The 14,557-nt window shown below is 36.3% G+C and overlaps 8 protein-coding genes and 4 non-coding genes across 12 annotated transcripts; 5 read left to right on the top strand and 7 right to left on the bottom strand.

Moving 5' to 3' along the window:
* Positions 1 to 549: 549 nt before the first annotated feature.
* On the bottom strand, positions 550 to 1,504 carry LOC17897950. Its single transcript, XM_006304373.2, has one exon. It carries the CDS (start codon positions 1,163 to 1,165, stop codon positions 746 to 748), a length of 420 nt encoding a protein of 139 aa, XP_006304435.1. The 5' UTR covers positions 1,166 to 1,504; the 3' UTR covers positions 550 to 745.
* A 459-nt stretch (positions 1,505 to 1,963) lies between these two features.
* LOC17897194 lies at positions 1,964 to 4,295 on the top strand. Its single transcript, XM_006303256.2, has 4 exons — positions 1,964 to 2,210; positions 2,585 to 3,114; positions 3,199 to 3,297; positions 4,025 to 4,295. Exons 1-3 carry the CDS (start codon positions 2,105 to 2,107, stop codon positions 3,289 to 3,291), a joined length of 729 nt encoding a protein of 242 aa, XP_006303318.1. The 5' UTR covers positions 1,964 to 2,104; the 3' UTR covers positions 3,292 to 3,297; positions 4,025 to 4,295.
* Positions 4,296 to 4,348: 53 nt separating this feature from the next.
* LOC17897942 (membrane protein PM19L) lies at positions 4,349 to 5,519 on the bottom strand. The gene is made up of 4 exons (XM_006304480.2): positions 5,299 to 5,519; positions 4,919 to 5,138; positions 4,739 to 4,784; positions 4,349 to 4,636 (listed from the first exon to the last, which is right to left on the bottom strand). The coding sequence occupies exons 1-4, from the start codon at positions 5,423 to 5,425 to the stop codon at positions 4,553 to 4,555; spliced, it is 477 nt and encodes a 158-aa protein (XP_006304542.1). The 5' UTR covers positions 5,426 to 5,519; the 3' UTR covers positions 4,349 to 4,552.
* Positions 5,520 to 5,928: 409 nt separating this feature from the next.
* On the bottom strand, positions 5,929 to 6,460 carry LOC17898316 (auxin-responsive protein SAUR64). Its single transcript, XM_006303304.2, has one exon. The coding sequence runs from the start codon at positions 6,386 to 6,388 to the stop codon at positions 5,963 to 5,965; it is 426 nt and encodes a 141-aa protein (XP_006303366.2). The 5' UTR covers positions 6,389 to 6,460; the 3' UTR covers positions 5,929 to 5,962.
* A 1,026-nt stretch (positions 6,461 to 7,486) lies between these two features.
* On the bottom strand, positions 7,487 to 8,055 carry LOC17898257 (auxin-responsive protein SAUR65). Its single transcript, XM_006304231.2, has one exon. It carries the CDS (start codon positions 7,993 to 7,995, stop codon positions 7,564 to 7,566), a length of 432 nt encoding a protein of 143 aa, XP_006304293.1. The 5' UTR covers positions 7,996 to 8,055; the 3' UTR covers positions 7,487 to 7,563.
* A 668-nt stretch (positions 8,056 to 8,723) lies between these two features.
* On the top strand, positions 8,724 to 8,814 carry LOC111828773. Its single transcript, XR_002832534.1, has one exon. It is a non-coding gene; the product is annotated as a small nucleolar RNA U31b (small nucleolar RNA).
* A 43-nt stretch (positions 8,815 to 8,857) lies between these two features.
* Positions 8,858 to 8,943, top strand: LOC111828777. Its single transcript, XR_002832538.1, has one exon. It is a non-coding gene; the product is annotated as a small nucleolar RNA snoR4a (small nucleolar RNA).
* A 52-nt stretch (positions 8,944 to 8,995) lies between these two features.
* LOC111828813 lies at positions 8,996 to 9,080 on the top strand. The gene has a single exon (XR_002832573.1). It is a non-coding gene; the product is annotated as a small nucleolar RNA Z195/SNORD33/SNORD32 family (small nucleolar RNA).
* Positions 9,081 to 9,126: 46 nt separating this feature from the next.
* On the top strand, positions 9,127 to 9,215 carry LOC111828816. Its single transcript, XR_002832576.1, has one exon. It is a non-coding gene; the product is annotated as a small nucleolar RNA Z196/R39/R59 family (small nucleolar RNA).
* Positions 9,216 to 9,790: 575 nt separating this feature from the next.
* On the bottom strand, positions 9,791 to 10,370 carry LOC17898568 (auxin-responsive protein SAUR64). The gene has a single exon (XM_006305702.2). The coding sequence runs from the start codon at positions 10,283 to 10,285 to the stop codon at positions 9,863 to 9,865; it is 423 nt and encodes a 140-aa protein (XP_006305764.1). The 5' UTR covers positions 10,286 to 10,370; the 3' UTR covers positions 9,791 to 9,862.
* Positions 10,371 to 11,550: 1,180 nt separating this feature from the next.
* LOC17897776 (auxin-responsive protein SAUR63) lies at positions 11,551 to 12,156 on the bottom strand. Its single transcript, XM_006305648.2, has one exon. It carries the CDS (start codon positions 12,066 to 12,068, stop codon positions 11,637 to 11,639), a length of 432 nt encoding a protein of 143 aa, XP_006305710.2. The 5' UTR covers positions 12,069 to 12,156; the 3' UTR covers positions 11,551 to 11,636.
* A 1,009-nt stretch (positions 12,157 to 13,165) lies between these two features.
* Positions 13,166 to 14,283, bottom strand: LOC17900878. The gene is made up of 4 exons (XM_023777149.1): positions 14,149 to 14,283; positions 13,987 to 14,025; positions 13,557 to 13,787; positions 13,166 to 13,447 (listed from the first exon to the last, which is right to left on the bottom strand). Exons 1-4 carry the CDS (start codon positions 14,281 to 14,283, stop codon positions 13,166 to 13,168), a joined length of 687 nt encoding a protein of 228 aa, XP_023632917.1.
* Positions 14,284 to 14,557: the final 274 nt, after the last annotated feature.

Here is a 14,557-nt window from a genome sequence, read left to right as displayed (position 1 = left end):
AAGAAGCTTGATTTTTGTGGTGCAATTCTAAAATTGGCATACTTTAATTTCAAACTCCCAATTGGCTTAGGTAACTTGGAATTCTGATGAAGTAATGCTTTGTCACAGCCTGTGTGGCTTAAATCTAAGGTCACTGTTATAAGGATTTTATATAAAGCATTGATCTTGTGGATCTAAAGGCTGGGACTATGAGTTTATAGGCCTCACGGTCACGGGGTTGTATTCTTTTGAGTGTGTATTTGTTTTGGTTTTGTTTTGTTCTTTAATAACATGCCTTGCATTCTTTTACCCTGATGTTGAATAGGTCATCAAACAGCTGAGATGTTGCAGAGACTTGATCCAAGGGTATTTACCTGGTTGGAACCGGTGAGTTGAGATGTTTTATCTCCCAGGTTGGGTTAGGGAATGAAGCCATTGGTCCGTGCTTGTAGGATAGATGTATAAAATATTTGATGTCTATCTTCTCTTCCGTTTGGAAAAAAATTGTTTGGATTCTTGATCTATAATTATTTCTGGTTCTAAGGCAAAGTTTTCCCGATAGAATTCTCATTTCTTGAATCATACACATCAGTTTTATTAAGATCTTGCTCTACAAAGAATTTGCTTTGCATACATAATACACCCTGAGGCAGTCAGATTAGGGTCTTAGTGTGGAAAACCACGACAATGAGATATCCTACAACATCCACGTAATCAAATTGAAAGCAATACATATGATCTCGAGATGTTTTTGACATTTTTTGAGTCATGGAAGGAATGCGCTTGTGCTGTCTCTAGGTGGATCATGACCTTGTGAGACATCTTGTGAATGAGCCTTACCTTGACCAAGCCAAGACGGCGTGAGACTAGATGGGAAAACTTTCTTTTTTGATTCAGGTTTCCATGCCTTCCTTTCACTGACAGCATCCGAGAAACTCCTGAGTTCGTTAAGTCGCTTCATCTTTTCCTTCTTCTGCTTCTTCTTTTGGAAATAGAGGAAGAATGAAGCCAACACTTTGGTGGCTTTCTTCCCAGATGATGATGATGAAGAAGAAGAAAAATCTTTCTGAAGTTTCAAATGCCGGTAATGGCGTCTGGGACAGCTCTTGGTGATTCTGATCAGGAGCTTCTTACAGCGCCGCATAATCGTTTGGTTAAGTGTAACTAGTGATGCCGTGGCTCTCATACTTGTGTGCTATATGATATGTTTGAAGCAAAAGCAAGTTCCGAGAGACGAAGAAAGAATCAGGGTATGTGATGCTCTCTGCGTCCCTCAGGTGGGTTCTCTTTTGTAGCCATGATTTTGGATTTTTGGCAGGTGGGTTTCACGTTTTTGAGTCTTGAAATAAGTTTGTGGTAAGCCATGATATGTGCTCTTCACAGAGGCTTTTGTCTCTCTCTACTACTGACGAAGTCATCCTACTTAAAAAGTGCTTACAATTCTTAATTGAATATATCATCTATATATTAGTAATTTAAACCATCAAACATAGGATATTCTATTTATACATAGTTTACAAATTGGACAATTTGTACTGTATTATTTAATTATTTTTATCGTTGGCCCCTAATGCATTGACTCGGATTTGAAGCCATTTTTGTATTATTAACAGCGGTAACAAAATAGTCAAAGCAGTAATTTATGTCCTACGCATTGGTAAGATAGTGAAACTCAATAAAAAAGAAAAGGATTTGTTAAGAGTCAAGTCAACAATTTTTACCAAAAAAAAAAAAGAGTCAAGTCAACAAAACCATATCAACGATACCAAACTTAGTATTGTATAATCAAATGTTTTTGTTGTGTTCATTGTATAATCCCATTCTCTAATGTGGAAATATATCTGGTGATCGTTGTTGAATAAGAAATAAATTTTAATTAAGGCAAGTTGAATTTTAAAAAATTTGAAAAAGGAGGAATTAATTATTAATAAATAAAAAAAGACTCCTTATCTCTTTCCTCTGTGGGAGATTCTGGTTTTGCCCAACATAGAGACAAAAAGGAAAACGCAGTCCACACACACACACACACCAACTCACACTGGAGAAGAAGACAAACTTTGAATTTTGAAGTGAGGGAACAGTTTCATTTCCGGGAGGACGACGGATTCGATTATTCCGATCGATCATGCCGTCCGGTGCGAAGAAGAGAAAGGCGTTGAAGAAGAAGAAGCAGCAAGAAGCGATTGGAGCTAGTACGAACAGTAAGGGTTTTAATGGCGATAATCTCCATGGTACATTTCATAGCTCACTCGCTTCGTTTTGGTTTTAAGATTTCGTTGTTGTTAGGTCGACAGATTTGTCTTCGATGTTGTGTTGAGTGATATTTAGTATAGGTTTCCGCAAGTTATCGCCTAGAATTTAACCATTTCATGGTTTGTCTATGGAGAGAGATCTGTTTGATTACTACGTGATAACTTTTGATTTTTTGGTTTGTATCACTTAAGTCTCATCTCACTGGTTCTTCATGATTGTAAGAAGACTATGTTGGACTGATGAAGTGTTGGATTGTTTTCTCATATCATTATTTTTCAGTAATTTTTTGGAAGAGAAAAAGTCTTATTCGTGTGCTTAGTTGTTTGATCATTAAATTTAACATTCATTTCAGGGCATAATGAAGATGGAAGCCAAGATGGGAGGGGAAGTGATAGCAGTTTGAGTTCCCCTGGTTCTCAAGGAAATGAAGAATTTGGGAAAAAAGATTCACCTGCTGCTCTATCGTCTGGGATGGTGAAAGGTGCTGCTAAAGAGATATCTGGAGATGCAACGGTTACTCAGGGACTTGGACCGAAAAATGGCAGTCCTATTGCGGCTGAAAGAGGAATGAATTACCCCAAAAGTACCGCCAAACATGTAGCTTCTGGTAATTCGGAAATCACTCCTGTCGTTGATTCTGTCAAACCTGTGGTTTCTCTTTCCAAAGCAGTGGCTTCTGAAAAGATAGAGCATGTTGATAAGACCTCAACACACTCAAGTTTGGTCAAAAAGAAGTCTGACGAAAACAAAGAGTATCATCCAACTCCGGGACTGGAAAATAATAATTGTAAGGTGCTTACTGTTCCAAGATCTTCTGCTGAAACAAGCAAAAAAGTAGAGACTGTAAGAAACTCTGAAGCTCCAGTATCCTCTGAGGGAAAGGTAGCATCTCTGTCCTCCTTTTTGCATCATATGCAATGTGTTTTCATCTCTTTTCAGTTGGCTGAATATTCTTGATGTTTGCAGCGTCCTTTGCTGCCTGGTCCACCAGTTGTCCGAAGGACTTCATGGCTAAGCTGCTGCGGTCTGTTTGATGCTATGACAGGATCTGATAGATAAACACAGGTTAGTCTTGGTTTATGATTCTTGGTACATATACTTTATCTGGTTGAGGCTCCTGATTACTAAGAACTCCCATGACCTACAATTTGTGATATTCTTCTGATGGTTTACTTTAATAAATCACTGAAACTACTTCACATTTATATTGTATAGTAAGATGGTTCATGGAGTTAGATTCTTGAATTGTGAGTGGCTCTTGAGTTGATTGTTTAGCTCAGACTTTCAATCAGTTTCTCCACTTTAAACCGTTTTCTGAGAGGTTTGTTCTTCTATAGTAGTTACTGAAACTGGTTAGAATCAATGTAGCTATCCAACGACACAACTCATGCTTGATCATTTGACAACTAGCAATTTCGTTTGAGCTACAACAAAATTATAGTCTTGCAAGGAATCTGAAATTTATGTTCGCATGCTGAATTGTATCTTGCACATCATTCTGTTCTTCGAAATTTTGATTGTGTTTTTATGTATTAAAAGAATTTCCCTCAAGTTTAGCTAACTGTTGATGTTGTTTCATTTTTCTTGCCACAAAATCTTGTCTAAATCGCAGTTAGCCTAAACCCATCTTTAAGCGTCAACTAGTAAAAGGATCAGATTCTTGTAGTTTTTTTATCCATTCTTCCTCAGGGATCAAATCCTTTTGTTGTTCTTGTATAGATATTTATCAACATTATCTATTTATTATGTTAAACCTATCTCATGAAGCTGTCCTCTCTGTATTGTGCTGCAGAAGAGCAGGGGATACATGAAGGTGAATGCGCTTGACAGCCAAAGCTTAAAGACAACCGAAAGAAACAGGATTTACGGTCCGTGCACTCTTCTATGTACATTATGTCTTTGATAGATGATAATGTGGGCGGCTTTTAGAAACATACAAACAAGACCAAACATCCTTGATAGGGTCAAATTTCGTTTTCTTTTAATTTGAAATACAGTCTTCTTTTGTTCATTATATGGATCTTAGATTTATAAGACTAAATATAGTTCTATTTTTCTGTCTACTATCTTCTTTCTGTAGTTCATTAGATATGTTTAGAGGTATGATCGAAATCAAAAGCCTCAAAGTTTGATTTTATTCCATAAACACAAAGCGACACACAAAACAAGCTCTGATCCTTTTGTACATAAAGAATGCATGAATTAATCTTAAGCTTCCTAAGAATTTAAAATCACACACACACAAACACAAATACTCGCACACATTCAATCACAAGTTTCGGATGATTGACAAGAACGGAAGCACAAAGCCCATGATTCCTTATGGTCTCCTCACACCGTGAACCGCGGCGATGTAAACAAGCTGAGTGACTGAGAGTATGATCAAGAACGCCTCCATGGTTCTCTACATAGAAGACGACATAAAAAAAGGGAGGGACATGAAGCCAATAATTTAGAGTTTTCCTAAACTGAGTCTATTAGATTCGAGAATAGAGAAAAGTCTCACCAGTTTAGCATTTCTCCCTTGAAGCTCGATTTCTTTCCATGCGAACCTGGAAAGAAAGAAGGAGTAGTCTTACCATCAATGTCTTTTAATATTAGGCGTTTGCTTGTGAAACAAGAGACGTTTCTAAATTTATTTATTTATTTATTTTTATTTTTTTTGACGTTTCTAAATTTATATTACCCCATGGCAAGGACTGTGAGGGTCCAGGCAATAGTTGCAGCAGTCGCTGCAGCCGGTAAGCTTCCCACGGTCCATGAACGAATGTGGCTAAGGCCCGAGATGGTAGAAGCCGCACCAACCACTCCCGCCAGCAATGCAAATATCACAAAAAATCCTGTGGCTGCGTTTCCCATCGGGAAATAAATTGGGGAGAAATGTGCTGGTAGATTTAAATTTGGGCCTGCTCAAATTTGTTCCCACAAGAACCCAAAATGTTAGGAAGTTCAAGAACAACAAGAACAAATAGTTTGTGCCAAAAGCATACAAATTCGAGAAACTGTAAGGTATCATAATCGATAACCAACCAATCATAGAGATGAATCTGAATTTTCAACCCTTACCGACTTCAAATCCATGGTCGATGGCTCGGTTCATGGCCCATCCTCCAATGCCTAGAACGATCACATACATGCAGAAGTTCAGCACCAGAAGTCCAGAGGCAACAGGTTTCATTTGCTCACCCGCCATTTCGCCTTTTGAAAAACTACGAAAGCCGGAGGATGAGAGAAGCAAGAAGAATGAGGAAAATTAAGTTTGTTCTTATCTGGAATGAGGCATAATGAAGCTACTTTATATACTAACTCGTATTGTTCTTTTCTTGTCAAGGCTGCTGGTAATACAAGAAAGGTTGATTAGAGAGTTGTAAAGTTCATAGCTTCAAGTTTAAGGCAGTTTTTATCAAGCCCAAGATTCTTGGCTTTGTTCTTTGTACTTGTAGAAAGTATTGTCCAATTTTCCAAGAGTTTTTTAAGATGTTCTTACAGAAGACAAAAGTTAGATTCTTTAGCAGTTTTATGTCTCCTTATTTTGCTTTTTATCCAGTTGGGACATGGTATTTATTCTTAAACAATTCTCAATGACTTTTAGTATCTTTTCTATTGTTCAAATCTAGTTTTCCTATTTTAAACAGTAGTGGTAACTTTTGTCTTGTATAATAGTATTGAATTATCTGAATCTTTACAAAAAAAAAAGAAGTAGAAAGAATATATCTTCTCTAAAGCAAATCTAAAACACAAACAATTGTTGAGTACTCTGTTCTTGTTGTTGCAAAGAACAATGTAAAGAGCATCTAGCACTAGAGATTGACATTAACAAAGCCTTTTCCGTATCTCTGTCCATTCTTCTTTCGACTAATTTGATTAGATACTCCAAGAAACCTGAATCGAATGGCAACGTGATTGGTCCTTCCGTGGAGAGGCCGAACTCTTCTTCAGATATCTTCAAGAGCTCTTGGAAAACAGAGTTGCTCAGGTAACTTATGGGAAAAGCAAAGCGTGTGCCATCTGTCGTGTAAACCACAAAACAGCCCTTCTCTGAAGCGGTTGAGCTAGTAGCAGTACTTGATCTCTGGAATGAGATCCTTTTCCTGTGTAGGGCTGCTCTCTGTTGCCATTTCTTGGCCAGCTTGATAAGCTTCTTAGTGTTCATCATTTTTTTCAAGAAAAAATTGTGTAGATCAGAAAGCACAAAGAGTTTGTCAATTGTGTTGTAGAACTCTTTGAATGCAAGTTTTGTTTGGTTGAAAAATCCCACAGGCTTGTTTCATTATATATAAGAAAACTAATTCAGACAGAAACACATGCCAGGTTTCTTGTCTGTGATCATGGGTCACAACTTAGCAATCAATCTTATTTCAAATCAACTTGTGGATTAAAACATATATGGTGAGAACTGAGAAGACATGACCATGTGGGTATGAATCTTATAATAAGGACGTTTATATATGTCAAAGATTTAGGTGATACAAATACATAATATTAAATTAAAACCTTTTGATCTTCCATTCCTGGGTTCCTAAAGGTCTCAACTTATTAATCAATTATGTCTGCAACTTATTCATGTGGGTATGAATACTATAATGAACATTTACATGACTAGAGTTAGGTACTAATACATTGCTGAAGAATGCAAGAGGCTGTTATTACAGCATATACATAATGAGAACTTATATATGCAAGAGAAGCCAAAAATACCAAACTCATGCATCTGTACAGCTTTGTTTCTTAGCATAAGGGGTCCTTAGTTGGTTAGTGGTCCATCGGCTATCATCAAACATGAGTCACACAAATAATAGATCAAGTACTTATTATTCAGGGGACAACAAATCTTCTTGTGAGATCAAGGACAACAAATCTGGTTAGAATTAATGATCAGTTAGATACAAAGAAAGGCATGTGCTGATGAAGTAAGGATGAAGAACATGTAGGTCCATAAATTTTCTGGCCAGGAGAAAAGACACCTATAATCAACAGTTTCTGCTAAAATTTAATATTTCCTTGAGATTCAAATGACATGTTCTTGGTGCAGTCTATGAGAAACTTGATGGAAGGCAATTCGTTTTTACGCTGCTGCAGCATTTTTCTTAAAAGATAGTATCATAGTAGATATTGTATGTCTTCAGAGGAGTAAATTTGTTTTAGTGGAAAATTGCTCAAAGATTGTTCTTAAGGACTTTAGAATGAAACTGTGGGAACATATGACATTGAAGTTAATTTAGATGAGAAGATCTAAAAAAGAGACAGTGAGAGAAACAAAAATAGTTGTTTGTATATTTCAAATGATCTGTCTAATCTAATAGTACAAAGAAATGTCTATACTCTGATTCTCTAAAATACAAGTAATTGTTGAGTAGTTCTAGAGTGTTGTTCTTGTTGTTGCAAAGAGCATCTAGAACTTGAGATTGACATTAACAAAGCCTTTTCTGTATCTCCATCCATTCTTCGTTGGATCAATTTGATGAGATACTCCAAGAAAACCGAATCAAACGGCAACGTGATTGGTCCACCTGCCGTGAGGCCGAACTCTTCCTCAGAGATTTTCAAGAGCTCTTGGAAAACAGAGTTGTTCAGGTAACTTATCGGAAAAGCAAAGCGGATTTCATCAACGGTGTAAACCACGAAACAGCCCTTCTCCACAGCAGTTGTTGAGCTGCTGGTAGTATCAGTTCTTGATCTCTGAAATGAGATTCTTTTCCTGTGGAGGGCTGCTCTCTGTTGCCATTTCTTGGCCATCTTGAGTAGTTTCTTAGCGTTGATCATCTTTTTTCTTTGGAAAGAGAGCAAAAAGATTTGTAAGTATAGAAGTCTCTGAATGAATGAAAGTTGTGATTGATGAAGAATGCTATAAGCTTGGTTGCATTATATAGAAAGGAGAAACTATTAAGAGTTTTTAGATATATTTAAGAGCAACCAAAGCAGACAGGAACACATGCTCATGTATAGTTCTTGTCCTAAAAGTAGCAATCAAATCATATTTTGCTAAATCAACTTGCGGATTAAACCATTTACAACATGGTGATAAGAAAACATGACCATGTGGGTGGTATATGAATCAATGTTAGAAAGACATTTCGAAGTTGAAAGAAAGATGTGGAGATCATGCGGGTCCTCAGTCCTCTCATGTTCTCAGAGATGACTGAGAGAAGCTAAAAAACATTAAACATTGAGAAATTTTGAATTAATGGTAAACCGAAATAAACCGAAGTGAACCGAAAACCCTATTAGCTACTACATCTTGAAATCAAACAGCCTCTATATAAATGAGGCCGTCGCTGACAACCTCAAAGAGTCAAAGTACAGAGAGAGACCTCGAGGGTCCTCCTCAACTCAACTTCGAATCATGTCTTGGTCTGGTTTAGGTCTTTTGTGTCAATCGTATCATATGTCTTCTTCTTCTATATAAACCCTCGATGCTCTGTGTAGTTATGTTATTGGTGAATTAGGTTGTTTGTCTCTGCAAGTGTTTCTTCGTTTAGCTTAGATTTGAGGAAAGTGATGATATGAAATTGTCGCCCCAGTCTTAATTTGCATCCATTACGATGGAATGTAACATGGTGATTGACTATTTTTGTCTGATTCTTCTCAAAACACTTTCTTTCTTGTTCTTAGAATCTAGTATAGTGCATATGATGAAATGGCATTAATGTTTTGTGACACCCAGTCTGATCTGCTTCGGCAGAGTGATTGATTTGCCATATTTTCTGATCCAAATTAATGTTTTCAATTTTATGAATTTGATTCAAAGTTTTGACCTTTTTAATAGAGGAATGAGGATATAATTCCATACGTCTGCAAATCAGAAATACAGTGTTGATACAATGACATGCACTACCATCTGACCTCTTCTGTATCCTGTCTTCTCGGCTGTTCTGTTTTGAGTCCTTTGTTTTCTGCAATCAATGATGAAATTATGTCAAAGTTCAATGATTATACAATGATTATCAAAATCACTAGATCACCATCTTTCGGCTGAGACTGCAAGTTTTCACTTTTCTATCTCGTTGTGTTGTTTTTGGGATTGCCTACGGTATCTGATGTCCAAATTTGAAAACATGTGTTTGGACATTTCGTTTTTCTTAGGCAGAAAGTGAAATCAGGCTTTGCGACACTGTTAGCTTCTTAAAACCATAAGCTACCTGTTACTTTAATACCTGTTTACATCTTACTTATCAACTTGGTTTTGTTTTGTTTTCCTGAGTCAGTCTTGTTTTATAATTCGTTTTGTTTTGTCTTCCTATATCAGTCTTGTTTTATAATGTTACTGTTACGTTCGTACGTATGCAGGTTATCTTTTCGCTTACATATATGGCGTGGAAGTTGATAACCTTCTGATAGTTAAACTTCTTCAATTGTTTGAAGAACACCTATTGTCATTTATTGAATTGTAAATGTAATACCAAGTCTTTATGACCCCAAATATAAATAAAGAAATTTGTCAATTTTGCATTTGAGCTGCTGCATAATCTTTAAGTAGCTAAATAATTGTTAATCGAATTTGAAGTCATGAAGACAAACAAGAGATGAAGTTACCACTGTATATCGTGATGGACAAATAAAGAGTTTTGTATTTCAGTGTTAACTAACTGCACGCATATTTACAAACATATTTGTAATGGTATCAAATACTCTAAAATACAAACAATTGCTGACTCCGTTCCTGTAGTTGCAACGAGCATTGTGAAGAACATCTAGCACTAGATATTGACACTAACAGAGCCTTTTCAGTGTCTCCATCGATTCGTCGTTGTACCAATTTGATGAGATACTCCAAGAAAACCGAATCGAATGGCAAGGTGATTGGTCCACCGGTTGGGAGTCCAAACTCTTCTTCAGATATCTTCAAGAGCTCTTGAAAAACAGAGTTGCTCAGGTAGCTTATCGGAAAAGCAAAGCGTTTATTATCTGCCGTGTAAACTACAAAACATCCTTTTTCTACAGCGGTTGAGCTGCTGGTAGTAGTGGACTTGTGAAATGAGATTCTTTTCCTGTGGAGAGCTGCTCTCTGTTGCCATTTCTTGGCCATCTTGATTAGCTTCTTGGTGTTCATCATTATTCTCTTGGAAAGCAAGAAAGATATATTACTTGAAAGTTGTGTTGAAGAAACCTTTGTATTATTGCAAGCTGTGTTTGATGAAGAATGCTATAAGCTGTGTTGTATTTATATATAGAAGGAGAAATTAATAGATTTAGACAGAATTGGTGACAAGCTATTAAGCACCTAACCAGACACAACACATGCTTATGTTTCTACTCTATCTCTATGTGATCATAACTCATAGGGGTCCTAAGTTGGTAATCAATCATGTCTCCAAATGGAACTTGTGGACTATATACAACTTCTTGCGAGAACTGAGTAGACATGAATCATGATCATGTGGGTATGAAATTCTATATGGACATTTTTTATGACAAGAATTAGGTACCAAGACTTTGATGAAGAATGCAAGAGGCTGTTGTTACATTTTATATAGATATATATATAATGAGTAGTTGAGAACTTGTCAAGCAGACAAGAAAACAAGTCTTGAAGACAAGAGCAGCCAAAAACTAAAACTCATGTTTGCTTAAGGGTCCCCATGTTGGTTAGTTGATCCATATAGCTACTTCAAATGTGGTATTATTAGATCAAGCAGGGAGCGACAAATCAGGCTTAAAATCAATGATCACAATTTATATTATGATCATAAATTATGTTGGTAAACACAAAATTATGTTAGCTAACACTAAACACAAAAATTATGATCATATATTATGTTGGTAACCAAAATTAATCTATCTAACAAACTTGTGGATTAAAACATCTGTTGAAAAGACATGACCATGTGGATGTGAGTATGAATTTTACACAGATACAAAGACATGTGCTGAGTGATTATGCAGAACTTGTAGACCCGTTGATGTGTCTCAGAAAAGTTAAAACCCAAAACTTGCAGAAACTTCAGTAATTGTTAATAGCTCGGTAAATTAGTGAAAACGTTTCATCAAGTTAATCTTTGTAAAATCATTGGAACTTTCATCTTGGTGGATATAGAGATAATTTAAGTAACTGTTGTCTATTTGACAGATTAATTTGTAAGTTCAAATCATAAGAACATCTCTTGTTCTTGTGCAGTCTTGGTGTGCCTTAATAGAGATTCATATCGACACTCGATGAATCATAGTGTATATACTTTTAGCAGCTAGATCATTTTTTTATATCTAAATGGCTTGAAGATTTCAGAGGTTTATATGAAACAGTCAGAACAATTGATTTTTGAAGTTAAAGGAAGTCTCCATTTAATTAGAAGTTGATTTTGCATTTTGCAACTTAAAAGAGAGACAAAAGAATAGTTTGTATTTCTGAACAGATCGATCTATCTAATCTACTATAAACTTTACAAAACACATGTATTTACTGAACTCTAAAATACAAGCATTTGTTGAGTAATAACACTACTTTGTTGTTCTTGTGGTTGCAAAGAGCATCTAGCACTTGAGATTGACATTAACAAAGCCTTTTCCGTATCTCCATCCATTCGTCTTTGGATCAGTTTTATGAGATACTCTAGAAAAGCCGAATCAAATGGCAATGTGATAGGTCCTTCCGTCGGGAGACCAAACTCTTCTTCTGATATTCTCAAGAGCTCTTGGACGATAGGGTTGCTCAGGTAACTTATTGGAAAAGCAAAGCGGATTTTATCTGCCGTGTAAACCACGAAACATCCCTTTTCTACAGCAGTTGAGCTACTAGTAGTAGCACTTGACCTCTGAAGTGAGATTCTTTTCCTGTTTAAGGCTGCTCTTTGTTGCCATTTCTTGGCCATCTTCATGAGCTTCTTTGCGTTTATCATCATTTTCTTGGAAAACCTTGAGGTTGGAAAGTAAGGTGGATAAAGAAAGAGAAAAGATCGGTGAGCTCTGTTTGTAGTGTTCTTTGAATGAAAGTTCTGGTTGGTGAAGACTACAATAAGCTTCTTTCATTATATAGAAGGGAAAACTATTAGATAGGCTTTGTGACAAGCTCCAGAGCAACCTCAACAGACACAGCACATGCTTATGTCTCCAGTCTATAAGGGTCCCAAGTTGGTAATCAATTATGTCTATCAACTTGTGGACTATACACCTTGTTGTGAAAAGACATGATCATGTGGGTATGAATACTAAATGAACATTTACATGTCAAGAGTTAGGTATTAAGGCGTTGATGAAGGATGCAAGAGGTATAGCTCATGCTTATGTACAACTTTGTTTGTATTGTAAGCACAAGGGTCCCAAGTTTATATGAATCTTATATATATATTTAGAAACAAATATATGTGATAGTGAATATAAAATACAGAACTTGTAGGCCCTTTGATGTTCTCAAAGAAGTTAAATCCCAAAACCTGCAAAACAATTCAGTAGATTCCCAATATTTACACAACATACGTCTAGAGAAGTTAAACCTGCAGAAATTGAAGTTTAATAGATTGAAGTTCAAAGTTTATTCATGTAGATTTCCATGGTTCTTTACCTTTTTCCATGAGAATCTTAAAACAAAGCTTTTGAATTTTTTATAGATTTAAAATCTTTGGGAATAAAACAATTCCAAGAAAACCTAGTTGAAAACAGATCAAGATAAAGATACAAACATTTCTATTGATATTATGTGCGAGTAGTAGTTTGGAATGAGATTCTTTTCCTCTTTAGGGCTGTTCTCTATTGCCACTTCTTGTCCAAAACAGATCAAGATACAAACCTGAATGTGAGAATATTTCTATTGATATTAAAAGATGATAGACATGCATAATGAATCACTTCTTTTGCAACTTATATGAGAATCTTTTCTATTGATGATATGATCAGAATAATTCAAGGCATTTTTGCCAATAATTTCTTTACAGCCTCACATGTTCAGTTACGCCTTATATTTCGACTATATATATGTCTCTTTCCTAAATTATCACAAGATTCACATACTTGTTGAGCTTTGACACTTGGTTTCCCTCTGATTAGTGCTCTCAGAAGATCCAACATTCTCTGTAATCTGAGAATCTTGCAGGGAGCTCTCAATGCTTTTTCCTTTTGTTGATCTCTGCTGCTTCTTTCTCCTTGATCTACCATTGAAGTCGCTTCTTGACAACAAACTGAATTTTTTCAAGCAGTCAATTTCAGCTTGCATGAATGTGTAGCCAAGCGGTTCCAGTTCGCTATAATATTTCAGATGATCGTCAAAGAAATCATCTGCAACCATCTGACAAAAGAAGACAGAAACAACACTACATGAGTACTAAACACAAATAACTTGCTGCACAAGAAATATCCAAGAACTATGTAATGATTTGAGATTTATATTTGCGTACTTGGTTTATAGCTAAGCGAGCAGCTATCCTCTTCCTTTCAATGTGTTCTCTTCGTTGGTCGATGTGCCTTTTCTCATGAATTTTATGTTGTGCCTTAGCTATCAAGTTTTTCAAATCAACCCTCTCATCAGGCGCCTTGGCCGAAATTGATTTCTCAGGTTTAGTAACCTTTGTTGTATTAGCCCTCGCATCCACCGGTTTAGTAACCTTTGTCTTTGTCTGTTGCTTTGACTCGGACACTGTTTTGTCAAGACTCGGTGGTGTCAACTTCCTAATAGATTTCGCCTGAAGAAGATTTAACAAAAAAGTCAAACAACGTAAGCAAATTAAAAATAAAAAACATTATTTACAAATCAATCTTTAATTTAGGAAACAAGAATAAACAATTGTTGAAACTAGGGTTTGACAAGACTGTGACATATATAGATACCTTAGTAGATGAGTCCACTTCGACGGTCTTCTTTTGTCTCTTCACAGGTGAATTATTGTCTTCGTCGGGAAGCTGGCGACGTTTCTTCGGAGCTGCCACATCGTCGCACGTCTCCTTGCCATGTCTTCCTCCGGCTCGACTCAAAACTCCTGGGTCGTCTACGTCTAGCTTAGGGTTTCTAGGTAACAACGAGTCGCCGTTTGAGAAATCGATTAAATTGTACCTCACACCGTTGCTTTTCAATCTCTGATCTTTTGGAAACGAATGCAAAGCGCTAGATGTCGTAGCAATCTCCATAGCCAAAAAGGAATAGATGATGATGATGATGAAACGAAAGAGATGGAAATTATCTGACACAAACCCTAAGAGAGAGTTACAGAGAAGCAAATTTGTTGAGTCTTTGTGACCAAGTTACTTCTATCACTAAGTTTATATAGTTTCTGTCTCCTGACCTCAGCAAGCGTTGGGCCGAAGCTACCCAATTTTAGTTGCGCCTTTTTTTTTTGGTGTTCATTTATTCCTAATTTTTTTTTTTCCAAATTAGAGTAGAATTAGACTTCACATGGATATT

Source organism: Capsella rubella, unplaced genomic scaffold, assembly GCF_000375325.1.
Source record: "Capsella rubella cultivar Monte Gargano unplaced genomic scaffold, Caprub1_0 scaffold_1, whole genome shotgun sequence".
In the NCBI taxonomy this organism is placed as follows: domain Eukaryota; kingdom Viridiplantae; phylum Streptophyta; class Magnoliopsida; order Brassicales; family Brassicaceae; genus Capsella; species Capsella rubella.
Note: the sequence above shows the minus strand (reverse complement) of the source record. Positions and strands in the feature narration are given on the sequence as shown.

Excerpts from the sequence above, each read along its gene's own strand:
- LOC17897942 (XM_006304480.2), bottom strand. The coding sequence starts at position 5,425 with ATGGCGGGTGAGCAAATGAAACCTGTTGCCTCTGGACTTCTGGTGCTG. Across the intron at positions 5,139-5,298 it reads CGACCATGGATTTGAAGTCG|GCCCAAATTTAAATCTACCA; the intron begins GTAAGGGTTGAA and ends AAATTTGAGCAG. Across the intron at positions 4,637-4,738 it reads AAGGGAGAAATGCTAAACTG|AGAACCATGGAGGCGTTCTT; the intron begins GTGAGACTTTTC and ends TCTTCTATGTAG.
- LOC17897950 (XM_006304373.2), bottom strand. The coding sequence starts at position 1,165 with ATGAGAGCCACGGCATCACTAGTTACACTTAACCAAACGATTATGCGG.
- LOC17898316 (XM_006303304.2), bottom strand. The coding sequence starts at position 6,388 with ATGATGAACACTAAGAAGCTTATCAAGCTGGCCAAGAAATGGCAACAG.
- LOC17900878 (XM_023777149.1), bottom strand. The coding sequence starts at position 14,283 with ATGGAGATTGCTACGACATCTAGCGCTTTGCATTCGTTTCCAAAAGAT. Across the intron at positions 13,788-13,986 it reads AAGTGGACTCATCTACTAAG|TCAAAGCAACAGACAAAGAC; the intron begins GTATCTATATAT and ends ACAGTGTCCGAG. Across the intron at positions 13,448-13,556 it reads CTCGCTTAGCTATAAACCAA|ATGGTTGCAGATGATTTCTT; the intron begins GTACGCAAATAT and ends TTCTTTTGTCAG.
- LOC17897776 (XM_006305648.2), bottom strand. The coding sequence starts at position 12,068 with ATGATGATAAACGCAAAGAAGCTCATGAAGATGGCCAAGAAATGGCAA.
- LOC17897194 (XM_006303256.2), top strand. The coding sequence starts at position 2,105 with ATGCCGTCCGGTGCGAAGAAGAGAAAGGCGTTGAAGAAGAAGAAGCAG. Across the intron at positions 2,211-2,584 it reads TAATGGCGATAATCTCCATG|GGCATAATGAAGATGGAAGC; the intron begins GTACATTTCATA and ends CATTCATTTCAG. Across the intron at positions 3,115-3,198 it reads CAGTATCCTCTGAGGGAAAG|CGTCCTTTGCTGCCTGGTCC; the intron begins GTAGCATCTCTG and ends TGATGTTTGCAG.
- LOC17898568 (XM_006305702.2), bottom strand. The coding sequence starts at position 10,285 with ATGATGAACACCAAGAAGCTAATCAAGATGGCCAAGAAATGGCAACAG.
- LOC17898257 (XM_006304231.2), bottom strand. The coding sequence starts at position 7,995 with ATGATCAACGCTAAGAAACTACTCAAGATGGCCAAGAAATGGCAACAG.